The following is an 18,977-nucleotide window of genomic DNA, read 5'->3' on the forward strand; positions in this document are numbered from 1 at the left end:
AGACGCATCAAACACAGCTTATCTTAAATGTTTAATGAGGAACACAGTCATCATTTTAATTATACAGTAAGAAAATGGTATTAGGGCTGTAATGTAATTTGTGGCTGATTTCCATTTGTTGATAGTTAAACAAGTTATAAAGCTGTTACATCCATTTGAATTTATCTGCTGAATAATATTTGCTATAGATCAATTTATGAATTAGTCTGTAACCTGTCAGAAAATATTCAAAGATGCCTGCTATAGTGTCTAAAAACCCAAGATGGTGTATTCAACGGACTTTTATATATCTCCCCCAAACATTCCAGTTCTGTTCCCTGTACATACCCAGTATTTACAAAAATGGCATTAAAATAATTCCTCCTTCCCTCAAAGAATATCCAGTGGTGACTCACTTCCCTATTTGTTTTTGTTTACATCAGCTGTCTCTTCATTTACAGGATTGTATTTGTGTCTGACTTCAATCAGGAAGTTGCCCTGTGACTCGGAGTGAGTTAGAGTAAAACACGAAGGTAACACTTAATCGTCATATAGGGACAAAGACGTGTAATATATTTATTATTGATCCACTTGTGTACGATTCTCTAACAACAATAAACACAGTAATGTCAATGTAAAGTGAAAGAAAACAGATGTAATGAGTCAGCTCCGTCGTCCAGGCGCTGTTATCAAAGTATCCCTACTCATTCTCCCACGTTAGAGTCAACAACAGCTCGTGACGTTTGAGATGCAGATATTTCACTGTGATATTAACAGTTCATTGTTGATTCAGTTTAACTTGATCTGTCTGACATAAACGTCTCACCTGAGGAAGTAGGCGGCTCCCCTCCTGACCGCGGCCATGTTGGTCCGTCACAATAAAGTGCTCGCTGAGTGAGCAAAGGTTCCGCCTGATGGTGAACATTGAAAACTGGTCAAATATATTATAATATAATATACACGTGGACAAAATTGTTGGTACCATTCCGTTAAAGAAAGACAAACCCACAATGGTCACTGAAATAACTTGAAACTGACAAAATTAATAATAAATAAAAATTTCCTGAAAATTAACTAATCAAAATCAGACATTTCTTTTGAATTTTGGCTCAATAGAATCATTTAAAAAAACAAATTAATCTAAACAGCCTGGACAAAAATGATTGTACCCCTAGAAAAGATTGAAAATAATTGGACAGTAGGGACATGATATACTAAGGTGTATCCTCTAATTAGCATCGCAGGTCTCTTCAAACTTGTAATCAGTCTGTCTGCCTATTTAAAGGGTGAAAAGTAGTCTCTGTGCTGTTTGATATCATGCTGTGTACCACAAGGAACATGGACCACAAAAAGCTAAGGGCAGAGTTGTGTCAGGAGATTAGAAAGGAAATTTTCGACCAGCATGTTAAAGGTAAGTGCAATAAGACCATCTCCAAGGAGCTTGATGTTCATCTGACTACAGTGGCACATATTATTCAAAAGTTTAAGGTCCACGGGACTGTAGCCAACCTCCCTGGACTTGGCCGCCTGAGGAAAATTGATGACAAAATGAAGAGACGGATAATACGAATGGTAACCAAAGAGCCCAGAACAACTTCCAAAGAGATTAGAGGTGAACTCCAAGGTCAAGGTCCATCAGTGTCAGATCGCACCATCCGTCGCTGTTTGAGCCAAAGTGGACTTCATGGAAGACGACCGAGGAGGACACCACTGTTGAAAGCAAATTATAAAAAACAAGACTGGAATTTGCCAAAATCCATATTGACAAGCCACAAAGCTTCTGGGAGAATGTCCTTTGGACAGATGAGACAAAACTGGAGCTTTCTGGCAAGGCACATCAGCTCTATGTTCACAGACGCAAAAATGAAGCATAAAAAGAAAAGAACACTGCACCTACTGTGAAATATGGAGAATGCTCGGTTATGTTCTGGGGCTGCTTTGCTGCATCTGGCACCGGGTGTCTTGCATCTATGCAGGGTACAATGAAATCTCAAGACTATCAAGGCATTCTGGAGCTAAATGTGCTGCCCAGTGTCAGAAAGCTTGGTCTCAGTCGCAGGTCATGGGTCCTCCAACAGGATAATGAGCCGAACACACAGCTAAAAACACCCAAGAATGACTCGGAGCAAATCATTGGACTATTCTGACGTGGCCTTCTATGAGTCCTGATCTAAATCTGATTGAACATCTGTGGAAGGAGCTGACACATGCAGTCTGGAGAAGACACCCTTCCAACCTGAGACAGCTGGAGCAGTTTGCTCATGAGGTGTGGGCCAAAATACCTGTTGACAGGTGGAGAAGTCTCATTAAGAGATGCACAAGTTGCTTGATTGCAGTGATTGCCTCAAAAGGTTGTGCAACAAAATATTAAGTTAAGGGTACAATCATTTTTGTCCAGGCCATTTTCATTAGTTTGTCTTATAAAATTATTCTGTTGAACCACAATTCAAAAGCAATGTCTGATTTTCATTAGATAATTTCCAGTAAATTCTTATTTATTATTCCTGTGTCAGTTTCAAGTTATTTCAGTGACCATTGTGGGTTTCTCTTTCTTTAATGGAAGGGAACCAACAATTTGTCCGCGTGTGTAATATGTGTTATAATATAATATGATATATAACATAATATACCACAACACAATATATTTTGATACAATACACTACATTATAATATATTTGTATACAAAAACCCATGAAGGGTCAATGGATTATGATGCTTTATTATAGTTTAAACTTCCAGCAAGTAGAAATTACATTTTTAGTTGCACTTGTATTGATAAATGCTTAATTCATTTTTGTGGAAAAATTAAAAAGCTCCATCTTCTTAATACGAAAATTTGCTCCTTTTCACCCACGATCATTTCAATAAGTCATTTATTTTAAATAGTTTTAAGGTTTGCACTGTGCAGTAAATAAAATAAGCAATGAGGACGTGTTATCTTGGTAATAATGATTACATTTATCTTTATTTTCTACCAGACAAACAATCAATTGATCAAGCAAGAAAATAACCACTGAGCTGCAACTGAAAAGCTAGGATTGATTTGTTGCACCTTAACCAACTGTTTTACTTTTAAAATGCTGCTCATACATTCATGATGATGACATAAAGATGATGTACACTGTATATAATAAATTATTTATATAATATGTCAAAGAGGATTATATGCTCTCATTTGTGGTTTGTGGGAATTCAAAATAACTTTTAGACATTCCAAATAAAAATATGATATATATATAACACAAGTATGGATCCATCCACCAAGGCCATTGTGATGGAAATTCATCTTGAGATTTGAAATAATGAAATCAGACTGGAGTTGCCATTGAGTCTTTATAATAGTAATCTCTGCAGAGATACACAACAAGCACGGGTGCTCAGGATGGAACAACTGGCTGCGAAGGTGAAAAAGCCAGGACTTATACAAAGAGGCGTTTCATAAGACAGCATGAGAAAAAGAAGACATGCCAGAATTAATACAAAGAGGTGCTTCATAAAACTTAATATGAAAAAGATATGAAATCCTCCTCAGTGCTCATCTGCTGTGTCCGTCCGCTGTAGCAAACTCCCAGTTTGCCAAGGCCACAGTAGTGAGACACCTGGTCTGTTGAATTTTCCCTCACACTCCCCCATTTGATCATCAATAAAAATATGATCACTAACGAAAAATAATCAAGAAACATCATAATCATTATCAATAACAAACATCAAATCATAGAAGAAAAATCGACAAGTCTGCAACCCTGGTACCTTACATACAGAATCACTGGCGATGAGGCCACAATAGGTAGCCACTGCTGTTTTTTTAGAAAGGAAACAAAAAAAAAAAAATTCTTTCCCTGTAATGGAGCAAGCGTCTAAAATGAAAAAAATATGGAAGGAAATCAGGTCAAACAAAATCATTTTCTCATTAACCATTATCAAAATGTAACACGCTGTATTGATTGGCAAAATTAACTCATATTAAAATGTAATAAAACGTTAAATGTCAACATAAAGTATATCTAAGGTTGAAAATATCATAGGCCTTTAACATGGTGTGACATCTGCCCTTAACCCTCATAAAGTGTAAGGAAGAAAACTACTCAAAAAACCCTTTTCACAGGGTGAAAAATAAGTAGAAACCTTAGAGAGAGCCACATGTGAGGGATTCCTCACCCAGGACGGACAGAAGTGGTATGTATATATTATTAAGTATGTACAAACTTCATAAAGTAACACATCAACCTTAAAAATTCAGAGATTTAAATTAAGGCATCAGAAAATATGAAGTTGAAAGGATAATTGCAGTAGCTGTTTTTTGTCTAGTGAAATCAGAAACACATAAGCAAGCTGGAGGGAGAAAATAACATAAAAATGAAAATGAAAATGAAAAATAAAAAGAGTAAAATAAAACTAAATTTGAGTATCGTCATCAGAATCATCTGTGCTGTCAGTGTCCAGGTAAGTAGTGATGTGGAATAGGTTACAGATCAAGGGGACCTGAATCACTTTTCTTGTGTCTAGTAAATTTGCATGTGCTGGACGGGTCTGAGAGGACACTGTAGGTAAAGAGGAGTTTGTTAGATCATCAGAAGCTTTTCTAGGAGGGTGTCTCGACAAAATAATTGGAAAAACAATAATTAAGGAGATCATGGATAACACGAATAGTGAGCCTCTGAGGCTTTTGTCTCTGATCTTCTTAACTGGGAACAGTGGAGTGTGGACCGGTGCATCAGGGAAGGGGACATTTACACCAGCCTGCAAAAAAGATTCAGAAACAGGACGTATACCCTCCACTGCTTCTTGTCTGAGAGGATATTGTTGTTTACATGGTCTATAATCAGATTTTGGAGTGATTTTGACTGGATCACAGTTTCTGATGAGGCCCACATCAGATTTGTCCTTTACCTACAATGTTTCAGGCAGATCTGAAAGTAGAGGAGAAACATCAGAGGGGCTGGTCAACATCGCATAAGAATGAAGGTGATTTTCAGTCACAACAAATGAGCATGTGTCTGTCACATGTGAAGTGCAGTGCAATGAATCCGTGTGCATAACATCAGAAAAAAGGGTGATAAGAGAGTGTGACGTGGAGAGCAGATCAGTGGAGGCATTTATAGGAAGTTGCAACTGATATGCAAACAGCTGCTCATGTGTGGTCTGTGACATTGTGAAGGTGGGTGAAGAAGAATTGTGTGTAACCGTCACTCCATCAGGGGAGGATACTAAATTGAGGCCTAACACAATCATCAAATCTCTTCCTAATAGATTAACTGGCCAACAGGTAGACAACAGAAAATCATGTTCAAACCTTATGGGATGTTTGTCTAACTGAGCGGCGCATTTGAAAGAATATAAAGCGACCATTCAGCTCAGGAGATGTGGGCAAATCTGACATCCTAACCACAGAATAACCTGCACCAGAGTCGACCATTACATTAAGTTTGTGACCGTTAACTTGGAGTTAAGGCATTTTCTTAAAGGCATTACTATTGTACTTAACATAAGAACCACAAAGTTGTGTGTAATCTGGTGTGTGTGTGTGTGTGTGTGTGTGTGCGGTTAGTAATGCAAGCTGATACTTCTTTGCAGTGGCATGTATTTGTGTGTGTGCTGGAGCTTCTGTGTGTGTGTTTCACTTCCCTTTCTCTGATCCTCGGTGGGTAGGCTGGACGTCTCCTCCCCGTCTGCCCTCTCCTCCCTTTTTCTATTTCAGTCGGCAGTGATAGTTCCTGTCTCTCCCACCTCTCGCCGCTGGGGGCAGTTCTTCGCCCAGTGTCCTTTTTCTCTGCAGATCATACACTCATCTTTGGGAATTCGAAATTGTCGAGAGAAGCCTCTCCCACGGCCACGTCCGCGACCGCGCCCCTCTCCTCCTGGTTCATTGAAGTTGGTTCTGCTATCAGCGTTATCTTTGCTGCTTGGCCTTGACAAGGCTGAAACAGCCTGTATCATGGTTAGCTGTGCTTTCTGGAGCTGTTGATCCTTTTTTAGTTTTTCTCTGTCTTTGGTTTCTTTGTGTTGGCGTTCAGCATGTTCAGCATGACGTCTGATCTCTGTCAAGCGAGCATCCTCAAGCCCGATGCAGGTGTTGCCTACGTTTGCCCGTAGTGGGGGGAACAGTCCATTCAGGAAGGCCTGTTTCAGATGTGTTTCATAAGCCCCTGGCTCATTGCCAAGGTCGTCCGGTATGGGGATGCCGCTGTGTTGATTAAACAGGACAGTCAGACGTGTGAGGAAATCTCCTACGGTTTCGTCTGGTTGTTGTTTGCACCCCGTTATTTTGGACATGTCAATTTTATTGGGGAAGGCGTTCTTCAGGGCATTGAGGAGTGTGTTGAGAGCGTTGACATATGCTGCATTACCCGCATCCTCCCAGTCTGGCGAAGTCAGACGGAGGTCACCTCCACAGTGCTGACGTATTTTTGCAAAGTCAGTGGGGCCTAATTTCTTCATTAGAAGTCGTCTGATTTCAGACACTGTTGGCATGAATTCACGGCAAAATGTTTCAAACTGGAGGGCAAATGCTGTGCCAGAGTTCCGTGGGTCTGGGAGGTGATTCAGTGCTTCGGTCATGTCTGCATCAGTCCAGGGGCGGTAGACGAGGGCTGGGCCGGTTGGTCCCATGACATTTATCATAGGAGCAGTTATCACTTCTCTCTGCTGTTGACGAGTTCTATTTGCAATGGGAGAAAAGGAATCGGAGCCCAGAGATGAGGAAGAGGTGACGTTATCATTCAGTCCTCCAGCTGCCCCGTCTCCATAGACTGGCAGAGCGGCGGGTGGAGGCTGGGATGGGCCTGAGAGTTGATCGGTGGAGTCTGGTATCTGCACATCATATGGAGGGGGGTTTTGTCGTTGGGGAGGAGGGAGGCAGGCGTCGAGGAGAGGCCCTTTAAACCCTGTAAGGGGAGGATAAAGAGATGTATATGATTTCTTTTCAACTTTCTTTTCAACATTCTCAATTTCCTTCTTGTCAACCTTAGCCATCTGTTTAAACGTTTTTTTCCTGTCCCTACACTCTGCCTCTTTTTCCCACATTTCAAGACACTTTTTATTGTCTTCAATGTCTTTCAACATTGCGACCTTGACCTTTTTCTTGCTTTTTAACTCTTCCTCTCTCTTGAGGAGTTTCTCTCTTAAAAGTTTAATTTTTTCGACACTGAATGACCCGTTATGAGGAAAACCAAAGTCTCTGGACCATACTGGAAGATATGTCACACTTTCCCATCCGTGCCTTGCAACCATAGAGTCCACAATAGGACCCTCTGGGCTTTGGGGTCCTTGACTCCCCTTGTTACCCATCCTGTCTGGTCTATGAAATTGGCTTATCAACAATTTTCATAACCTTATTAATTAGCTGTGTGAAAATGGACTCATCAACAGTTTTCACAACACTCTAATTTAAGACGTGGACGTCTCCACGAATCCTTGTTTCTTTCTAAGGCAAAACAGGAAAAATGCCTCAACAAGAATGATTGCCACAAAATGGGTCAGATTAACAATAATAATCCACAATAATCCAGAGACAATGACTAATACACCTGTTCCAAATAAAACCCTTAAATGTTTTATTTCTTATGTTTGATTTCGTATTTGAGAAATCACCTTAACAGTCACAAAAATCTGAATTTCAACATCTCACCAGATTTAAGATGACCAAAGAGAGGTCTTTGGATCCCTGTGAAGAAGGTCCAGAGCCCCAGTTTTTTCGGTCCTCTCTTCTCTTCAGTGTTGGAGGTAGAGGCAGAAGATTTTCTCTCCTGGGTGATCAGCCACCGAAGACTTCTCGGGTCCAGACGATCTTTCAAGGGATCCTGTTCGTGACGCCAAAATTGTGATGGAAATTCATCTTGAGATTTGAAATAATGAAATCAGACTGGAGTTGCCATTGAGTCTTTATAATAGTAATCTCTGCAGAGATACACAACAAGCACGGGTGCTCAGGATGGAACAACTGGCTGCGAAGGTGAAAAAGCCAGGACTTATACAAAGAGGCGTTTCACAAGACAGCATGAGAAAAAGAAGACATGCCAGAATTAATACAAAGAGGTGCTTCATAAAACTTAATATGAAAAAGATATGAAATCCTCCTCAGTGCTCATCTGCTGTTTCCGTCCGCTGTAGCAAACTCCCAGTTTGCCAAGGCCACAGTAGTGAGACACCTGGTCTGTTGAATTTTCCCTCACACCATTTATCTGCATCCAATAATTTCATCATATTCTTGCAGACAATGAGACAAATTTGTAGTTTTGCAATTAAAAAAATAAACTTATCTCAAACTTGTGTCCTTCATCCTCGCCCAGAGCCCAAATCAACACCAACACCTTAAATAATTATTGAACCAATTAAGTTGATGAGTTTCACACGGGTTGGTGGCTCATAAGAGAATAACAAGGATCAGCTCATTAGCATCACTGTTGTGTTTAGAGTCTAAATCCACATGGAAAAAAAAATGACTTCAGAGTTTCACCATCAAAACAATACCCCCTCTTGAAACATCGGTGTCTTCTGGGTGAACAGACGATAGCCACTTTAAAGTATATTCTCTGGACTGGTAGTGTGAAATTTGGATAAAAAGTATATGGAATATAACTTTTTATTGCACATGACTGTGACGCAGTCTGACTCTGAGCTTTGTCAACAAACGAGGGAGACGGATGAGGGATGAACAAAATAACAATTATTTATTATAACACTAAGTTAACAATAGCCAAAGTCAATAACCAAGTGAAAAACAGCCGTCTGCATCCGGGAAGGGATCCCCCCCGAACTGGAAGAGTCGTCTTGATATAACCAGACCGGGCACAGGTGTGGCTCATCAGGCCTGACGACCCATCACTCCACCAGGACACCTGAAAGAGAGAAGACACCTAGTTGAGTGGAGGGTCGTCACACCCCCACCCATAAAAAAAACGTTCCCACCTGGAACCGCCAACCTTAGTCAACCCCGCCACCTAGTAACTCTGGTTCCCAGAGAGACGCTTTTGGAAAGCAGAGAGACACAGACAGAGCAGGTAAAACAAAGACAAAATGAATACAGAACTTAAGAGCAAGGTGCTCTCGACAAGGCATCTGCCACAATATTTTCAGAGCCTTTGATGTAACGGATGTCCAAACAGTAGGCTTGCAAAAACAAAATCCAACGCATCAACCTGCGGTTTGGACAAAGCACCGAGTGCAAAAAGGTGATCGGGTTGTGGTCTGTGTAGACCACTAGAGGAACACTGGAGTCTACGTAGACTTCAAAATGTTGCAATGCCCAGATGAGTGACAATGTCTCTTTTTCAATAACAGAATAATTTAACTGAAAAGAATTACATTTCTTTGAGTAAAAACTCACGGGACGTTCAACACCCTGGGTGTCACTTTGAAACAAAACAGCACCTGTACCTACATCACTTGCATCCACATGAAGTTGGAAAGGTTGATCCATGCATGGAGCTGCAAGAACAGGGGGTGAGCAAAGAACAGACTTCGCATTATCAAATGCTTGCTGACAGGACAATGACCAGATGTATTTTACTTTACCCTTGAGTAGGTCAGTCAGAGGAGCGACAACCGTAGAAAAGTTCCTACAAAAACTGCGGTAGTAACTAGAGATGAGCCGGATACTCGGCTGAAACGAGTATCCGGTACGGATAAAGCACTTTTGCCGAGCACGAGTATTATACGAGTAATACGAGTCAATATCTGTGCTCGGACTGAATGAAAATCCTCACACAGCGTCACAGCGCTCCTCCCCTTCACACACCGCTCTGCTCACTCACTCAAAGAACAGCTCTCTGTCTCTCAGTCACTCAGGTTCGCGGGTCTTTTCCGTTAACGTTTAGGGTTTCTTCAGCTTGAAGTTTGTTTTTATTTCAGTTTGTACTTACTTATTAACCAGTAGAGTTCTGTTAAACGTGGGTTCGTTCAGACGTGGTGCTGGTAGAAAGCGACTCGCGTTGCGTCTCTGCCTGTCGGAGATTTTTTTTTTTTTTAAACATTTTTTTTTTTTTTACTTTAACGGTTTAAACTTTTTTTAAACCGTCAGTTGGCTCTAATCAGTTTTATTTTACTTCACGCACTGAGTGTCTGACAAGTTCTAGGTAGTAGTGGTATAAAAAATATTACAAATTAAGCTACACACACACACACACTCCCCCTCTCTCTCTCTGTCTCTGTCTCTCTCTTACTCACTTACACACACACACACACACACACACACACACCTGGTGTGGAAATAAATTTAAAAAAATTCAAAGTTAAAAAAGAAAGTTATGTTGAGTATGAAAACACTTGTTATTACATTTCACTTCATAATTGCAACAGCATGTGTTGTATTCATTGTTACAAAACTTGTTCTGTAAATAGTTCGTTTGCTATTGTGATCAAAATCATTGATCTGAAGCTCAATGCTGATGCTGTCCTGTAATAGTTTTCTAATCAGCAATAAATATAACAATTTCTGATCAACCCATATCAATTGCATGCTTAAAATAACATACTGGTTAAAGCCCCGCCCATTTCAAGACAACCCGGCCCACTTCCGGGTTAAATCACACCCACTTCCTGGTTAGGCCCCGCCCACTCCGAGTACGGATACGGATACAGATAATTGATATGGTTAACAGATACAGATACAGATACAGATAATGCTGTACTCGCTCATCCCTAGTAGTAACCCACAAGCCCAAGGAACTGCTGGAGCTCCTTTTTAGTGGTGGGCACTGGGTAGTGCTCAATGGCAGTCACTTTAGCCTGAAGGGGCCGCACAATCCCCTGCCCCACTACCTTGCCCAGGTATCTAACTGTGGCCTTAGCAAACTCACACTTTGCCAAATTTACAGTCAAACGGGCATTACGCAGGTGATCAAACAGCTGCTCAATACAAACCACATGCTCCTCCCAAGTATTACTGTAAATCACAACATCATCCAGGTACACAGCACATCCTTCAAGCCCAGACACAACCATGTTCATCAGGCGCTGGAACCCAAAGCTCTTCTTCATTCTCACCTGTGAAGAGGCCAACTTTTCCCTAGCCATCTCCCCAGCTGCGTACAACCTGTGGCGGAAACCATTAACATAATTAATCAGGTTCTGAGGCGGTACTGGTTTCTCCACAGTGTCATGCAATAATGCGAGTGGCCCACGCACTGTATGGCCAAAAACCAGTTCATTCGGGCTAAAACCTGTGCTCTCCTGCACAACCTCTCTGGCTGCTAACAGTAGCCATGGTAGCCCCTCTTCCCAATCTTTGTTCAATTGAACACAATACCCCCGTAACAGAGACTTGAGGGTCTGGTGGAACCTCTCCAAAGCTCCCTGAGCGTGGTATGCAGAAGCCTGATTATGTCTAACATGCAACTGCTTTAGAACTTGGGCAAATAAATGGGATGAAAAATTTTATCCTTGGTCACTCTGAATTACTTTCGGAATTCCAAAAATGGAAATGAACCGTGTCAGTGCTTTGACTACAGCCTTAGCAGCAATGGAACGCAATGGATACACAGCCGGATACCTGGTGCTCTGACACATTACTGTCAGCAGGTAGCTGCTACCAGACTTGGAACGAGGCAGAGGACCCACACAGTCTATTATCAGGTGCTCGAATGGCTGCTCCACCACCGGAATCGGGTATAAAGGAGCCGGGAAAATACCCTGATTGGGTTTACCGGTCATTTGACATGTATGGCACGTTTTGACATAACCAGACACATCCCTCCTTACACAGGGCCAGAAAAAGTATCGCAGCAAGTACTCATATGTCTTACTAACTCCCAAATGGCCTGACTGATCATGAGCGGTTTTCAGAACTTCTCCACGAAACTTAGAAGGAACTACTACCTGAAACACAGGATTATCAGCAAAGCTATCACCATGTGGAAGCCATTTTCTCACCAGCAACTTGTCCTGAAGCAAGTACCCACTAGCAGCACTCCTTCCTTCCTCAGTGGTGAGAACCAAGTCAAACAGTTGGCTCAGCGAGGAATCAGCTCTCTGCTCCGCCACTAGGTCACTGCGAGAAACGGACAAAAGAGAGTTAGGAATAGGCACCCTCTCTTCTGCCCCCTCCTGCTCAGATGCAGGTTCAGGCCCCGACTCTGCACGGCCCATAGCCTGTGTCACTGCACAGGCAGTAAACACCCCAGGGAAGCGCTGAGCACTCTCATCGGGTTCTCCTGTAACACAGGGTGAGGATGTCACTATTGGAGGAATGGGATTTGGCTGAGTTCCAGCCCAAACATGGCTACCTGCCAGGTCATTTCCCACTATGACCTCCACGCCCTCAATGGGTAATGCAGGCCGCACGCCCAGGACCACCTCACCTTTGACCAACCCACAGTTGAACACCATCTTATGCAGTGGGACAGGGAACACACTCAAACCCATACCTCGCATCAAAACCCGGTCCCCTGTATCCGAGTCTCCAGAAAAAGGTAAGACAGAGCTCACTATGTATGAATTAAAAGCCCCAGTGTCCCTCAGAATCTTTACCGGTACAGTGATGTCACTCCCCACAAGTGACACGAAGCCGTCCGACAAGAACGCAGAGAAATCAGACCCCAAGCTGCCTTTCACTCCAGATTGCACCTGTTGACAGGGAGAAACAGATTTGGTTGAGTCAACAGAACCAGCAAACAGTGCTGGTGTAACCTGTCCCCTACCACTTCCACGTTTAGCTTTTGGACACTCCGCCCCCGAACTGGAAGAGTCGTCTTGATATAACCAGACCGGGCACAGGTGTGGCTCATCAGGCCTGACGACCCATCACTCCACCAGGACACCTGAAAGAGAGAAGACACCTAGTGGAGTGGAGGGTCGTCACATGACACATAGAAATGGATGTCCAATGAGCATTGTCCAAATGTAAAAATCTATTTTAAATGCAAAGCAGAGACGACTCAAGATACAGAGAATATATTATCAATAAGGCTTCTGATCTTCCAAGAGCTTTGTAATATTGAAGCCCAACTACTTTGGACACAAAGTCTCTTTCAAGCACATCACATTGTAACTATGGAAAATCAATGTTGGCAGTAACTGGTGATGACAACTCTTTGGTGGTTAAACTTTTATTTTATCTTCCCCTTGTGGTCGTGGCAACTTTGAATGCCACGTTACTCCAGGGATGGTTTGGTCAAATGAAACCTCTTATATCGATATATTTTTGTCACATTTATTTAACTTACATTATTTGTCATATACTTCTGATGTGTATATAGTTTTTTGTTTTGATCCTTGTAAGTTCTACTAGCAGCTTTGGGATCCTTTTTATTGAATTTATAAGGCAGGTGTCACAAAACCTTTTTTTTATGTGGTTACGAATAAGACATTTATGCCTAAAAACGAGGCATTAATTACAGATTCATTTTAGTTCAGGTTTTCATCGCACTTTTCCTCCATCAACATTTTGCTATTTACAAATCTGGTTGTGTAAAATTGTTTACATGTGGTCATCTGTTTACACTCTGTTCACACGTATTACTCTTCATCACCATGCACTTCCTCCTCCTCATTCAAGGCCTCAGCTATGTGCACTGCTTTATTCTCTCACTGTCAACATCAGTATCTCTGAGCTTTTACAAACAACACAGGGTTTACTCTGAGGGGCTGTTCATCTACATGCAGCAGGGTCACCTCAGGTCTGCCATTGGTCAGCGTTACTTCCTGATCATGAGAATCCCCATTGTGTTTTCCTACACTAAGATAATGAAAGTGTCCGTGCAGTGTTAAATCTGTGAAAACAAGAGGACATCAGATATGTGCCTTTGCCAATGCTCAGCGTGGCTATAAATTACAGCAGAGGTCTTCAACAGGGGGTCCGGACCCCTGGGGGTCCGTGGAAGTACTGCAGGGGGGTCGCAACATTTTTGGTTGAGAGAATTTTTTATATTTTTAGTGCTACCCATTCGGGTTTGACATCTCACTAATGTGGGAGTATGTGTGTCATCCACAGATTGCTTGAGGATTCACTGTCAATTCTACATGTATGTTTCATGTAAAAACATGAACCTGTGAATTATTTTAATTGCTCAGTGTTGTATGCAAGATGTATGTTTATGAATGGCAGTGGCATGGTCATCCTGTACAAACCACACCAAGACAATTTCCTGTATGTGCAAATATACATGGCAATAAAAAGAATTCTGATTCTGATTCTTATTCTACATTGCACATGTTTAAATTAAGAACATGAATATATGAACCCGTGTAATATTTGAATAGTTTACTATTGAATGCACAATAACAGGGTAGCTATGTTTATACATGGCACTAGGCCCAGTTTAATATAAAACACAATTTGATACAATATATATAGTATGGGGTCCCTGCTCCATCTCTCCACCTGTTTGAGGGTCCTTGGCCTGAAAAACCTTGACGACCCCTATATTACAGGATATAACCAATATGTATAATAATTTATCAAATGAGAACATGACAAAAGTAACAATCCGACAAAGGAGTTGTTTGTTGTGATGCTAAAAAGCATTATTACATCAATCACCTCAACTTTTAATGAAAGTTGTCCTGAAATATTTGCCGACTGAAGAACTGAAGGTTCCTGGTTCATCCCGGGTTCCAACCAAAGACCAGCACCAACAACAATTCAATGTGTGGGGGAAGAGATGCTCATGTTGCAGCGCTCCTGGTGTAAAATCAAACAAGTATTATCTTAAATGTGAACCTTTACCTTTAACTTAGTTAATAAAGACACATGTAAATAGTTGAAACACATGAAGTCGCCATTACTGAATTATGTTTTGAGTGTGAATCCCTCCAACGGACAAAGTGAGTAACTATAGCTACTGTTGCCTATCAGGTGTGTTGTTTGTTAATGTCATCGCTCGTGACTCTGTGGTTAGTTAACGTTCATATGACGTTGTGTTATATTTGCCGATATCAAGCCCTCATACACAGCATCTGCTCAGAAGGCTGCACAGGGCTCAGCTGAACACCTTCACTCCAGGGATGGTTTGGTAAACTGGGTCTTGTGCTCTTATGTCTCCTTCTAATTATTTGTCCATGCACGCTGTACTAAAATAATGTGTATTGTGTTTGATACCTGTTGATTCAAAGAGAGATCATCCCTTGTTGAGTTGTGCATCTGGTTTTAGAGCTGAATGAAGTGTGGCAGTGTCTGAAGGCTTTTACATTTGGTTGTGACAGAGAGAAAAATGGCTGCTAACATCACCACAGAGTACAGGATGAATGATGAGATCATGTTGATTCAGGTCTTCATCGTCCTCTTTCTCTGCATTAACCTTCTGCTAATTACGACCTTTTTCACCAAGGAGGTCTTCTACACCACCATGCGCTACGTCTTATTTGCTGTCACACTAATGTCTGACTGTCTGTTTTTATTTCCTGTCTGACATCCTACTCATTTTAAATTACTCTCGGTATACGATACAAATGTGGTTGTGCCTTATTATGTATATAATTTCGTCGCTGTACATGTTTGTGACACCGGTCACTCTGACGGCGATGACCCTGGAGCGCTACGTGGCCATTTGCCTGCCGCTGCGTCATGCAGAGCTGTGCTCCCCACGCAGCACTCTGCACGGCATCCTCATCATCCACAGCCTCAGCTTTCTGCCCTGCAGTGTTTTTCTCTCGATCTTCTGTGCATCGGCCTCCTATGGCTCCCACACACAGGGCAGAACGTGCACTGTGGAAATCTTCATCAACCACACGTGGCAGGGTCACCTGAGATCAGCCATTTATCAGTTTTACTTCCTGATCATGTGCATCACAATCGTGTTTTCCTATGTGAAGATAATGAGAGTGGCAAAAGCTGCATCAGGAGAGGACAAACAGTCCACATGGAGAGGACTCAGAACTGTGGGGCTTCACGCTTTGCAGCTGCTCCTGTGTCTCATCCAGCTGTGGTGTCCTTTCATAGAAGCTGCTGTGTTTAAAATCAATCTCATGTTATTTATCAATGTCAGGTACTTTAATTACATTACTTTTATTCTTGCTCCAAGATATCTGTCTCCTCTCATTTATGGCCTCAGCGATGAAATGTTTTTTAATGCCCTGAAAAGATTACCTCTCTGTGGTTTGCATAAGAAACACTGATCAGATTTGTATGGATTAACAAATTGTCATGATGTTATATTATGAAACGCTTTTGTTTTTTAATTGCGTCTCTGGCTTGATTTATATTGCTATATTAAAATAAAGAAATGTATTCTCAGTGATGTCAAGTATTTTCTTTGCAGAGCATTGAGTATGTGCACAGCCTGTTCACAAACATAGAGAAAACTTGCACAGTTTACATTTAAATCAAACACCAACTATTGTGACAGTGGAGCACATCAAAAGTTTTCAGGAAAATTGATATTTCTTTAACTGTAGTTGATGAATTCAGATTTGACTTTATTTCCCCTGTCATGTATTAGGAGTGAAAGCCAAAGTCACACAGATCTTCATTCTGAAATCAAACTACAACTCTCCAAACTGCGTATCTATCAATTAAATAAGTGTGGATTTATATATAGTTATAAATATTGGTGTTTTTGGGGTGACGTATAGACCCGACCCTCACCTGCTCTGCTTTCAAACCCTGAACTATTTTAAGTTTAGAAACTGACAGATATTAGTTTATAATTACACATATAACAAAACATGTGAACACACATACGAATTCAATGAGGAAAAAACTGTTGACCAATAGATGAAGACTTACTTTTGAATACTCAGTGATGGCATCTATGAGAGCTAAGGTGGCCTGTGAGAGAAAAAGTGGTTGAACTGTCGCTGCTCGTCTGATCAGAGAGTCATGAGAGAGCTGTTCAACCTGCAGCACAGACACAGAGGGAAAAACAGAAAAATGTCAGGACAAACTAGTGGTTCCCTCCGGTCCTTAACTTCAATACAAGTATCAGTTCAATACAGAGGAAAATAAACACTCAAATAGATAAAGTTTAAAGTCCAAAACTGTCTTCTCAACAAATGAGATCAAAAAGCTCCCTTTGCATCTTAACTTATGGAGCTGATTAATTATGAGAAAGGAAACATTTTCAGTTATATGAACATTGTATTGAATAACCAACTTGACAAGTAACAGCAATATTAATTTTTAAAATGTAGGCTTGAATACCTCAAGTTGAACTAAAGTTTAGCATGAACTTACTTTTCACCACTGCAAAAAATACACAAGATAAATGTGTCCTGTCAATTGAATTCTATGACTGTAGTAATTTGTACATGCTTCTGTTTCTTGCCAGTGACAGACTCACCTGTTTGAAAGGTACAGCACATAGCCTACCGCCGACAACTAAAGACAACAAACTCGTGTACAGAACATTTGGCCATTTCAATGCAGAGATGAGGTCTGTCTTGCGGGTAGCTGACAGTCAGTTCCATAGGTCCCCTGTGGCAAGATGTTGGGTATGTGTGGAATGGGTGGGATAGTTCGTAGAGGAAGGTTACGGTATTGGTGTGAACGAGTGCAAGGCCTATAGTATCTACGAGTAGAAATGTGCATGGAAAGTATAAAAATAGAAAAATAAAATGAAATATCGGCTTAATACTCCCCGAAGACTCCAACTAAAGTCCCCTTCGTCTTTATCCTCCGGGTCTTCACAGACGCTGTGCTGAGCACACACCCTGCTCATGAGTCAATCAGGCACCAAGTGGTGATGGCCCAGCAATAGAAACTCAGCAGAGTTCAACACAAGAGAAACTTTTCACTTTAATCAGTGATCAGGTGAGTTTCACAAAATGTCCGAATTTGCCAACAGCTGATTATGGACAAAGTCTATTGACCACAAAAGGTAGAAAGTAAAATAGAACTTAGTCCTTAACAGAACTGGAATAAAAATGAAGCACTTTAACCTTAGCTGGTTCCCTTTTAACTGTCAATAACTTGAGTGAAACTATAAACAATAAAAAAAATCCTAGCTCATACAATTCAAGGTAAGACCAAACAGTACAATCTATCAATCTATTTAACCTAAAGGCTGAAATATGCTACCCCGACTCCGTTACGCGCGGGGGGACGGACCCTTTTTCATTTATGGTTCTCCGAAGGCTGTGGGTGCTGAAATAATTCACCGCCAGAACAGTACGTGGTGCAACGTTTTTTTTGGGGTCTAAGACGATCTTAGAGAAGCCTACCTCATGACGTCTTTATATGTAGAAGAAGTCCACGATTGTTTATTTACCTTCTCCCGGCTTTCCTCACACACAGTGAACGATGGCAACTATCAGAAAAGGCTGTTGATGGAGCTGGAGCTGCTTGACATGGAAGAGGACTTGCTTAACACAAGCTTAGAGAATCGTAATTGACTCTGAACACGCGTAGAAAGGACAGTTTTAGCTGAAATAAAGTGACACCCAGCGGCTCAAAATGCTTATGTTATCGCTTCTTAGCGCAGTGGTTCCCCGGTCTTGTTTCCAAACTGAGTTGCTAATGTGGCTTGAAGCTACACGGAGGCAGATAGCTTCCTCTCCAGCTTCCACACACAGTCAGCAGGGACTCTTGATACTCACTACTACCAATGGTTTGCTTCTAACCTGACGGTATTTGAGAAATAGTGTCATGATAGCTGTGGAATTAAAGACGTGACAGCGGGTTTTTGCGCTCTTACCACCGCAGTTAGCATGGTGGCTAGCACGCTAGCGCCGTTATGACCGGGCATTATAACCGTATGTGACTGTACTCACATGCCGTTAGTGCTCTAACCAGCCACTGTAAGCCGGACAACTCCACTGGCTTAACACACTTGTCACATTAATCGTAGAATCAAAGTTGTGTTTGGGCTTATTGTGATATAGGTAATATGGACTACCATATATCATATATTTGTTTATATATCATACCCTATATAAACAAAATCCTAGCTCATACAATCAAGGTAAGACCAAACAGGAAAAACTATCAATCTAGTTAACCTAAGACAGCAGATACAATAGTAATCTAGCAGAGAAGCTTAGTAAAGAATTTACTTCTGAGGAATCCAAGTAGACCAGTAGTATGAAACTCCAGAAATCCACTGCACATTTAACACAAATGTATAAAA

At 41.4% G+C, this 18,977-nt stretch overlaps 1 protein-coding gene and 1 pseudogene across 1 annotated transcript in view; one reads left to right on the forward strand and one right to left on the reverse strand.

The window, feature by feature from the left end:
• Positions 1-863, reverse strand: part of LOC128440487 (diablo IAP-binding mitochondrial protein) — a 39,667-nt gene extending 38,804 nt beyond the window's left edge. Inside the window, exon 1 of the mRNA XM_053423211.1 lies at positions 806-863. Coding sequence (XP_053279186.1) covers positions 806-843 — 38 coding nt within the window. The 5' untranslated portion in view covers positions 844-863. The remainder of the gene's footprint in view (positions 1-805) is intronic.
• A 14,292-nt stretch (positions 864-15,155) lies between these two features.
• Positions 15,156-16,029, forward strand: LOC128440488 (odorant receptor 131-2-like; annotated as a pseudogene).
• The last annotated feature ends 2,948 nt before the right edge of the window (positions 16,030-18,977 follow it).

Source organism: Pleuronectes platessa, chromosome 5 (genome assembly GCF_947347685.1).
Source record: "Pleuronectes platessa chromosome 5, fPlePla1.1, whole genome shotgun sequence".
Lineage (NCBI taxonomy): Eukaryota > Metazoa > Chordata > Actinopteri > Pleuronectiformes > Pleuronectidae > Pleuronectes > Pleuronectes platessa.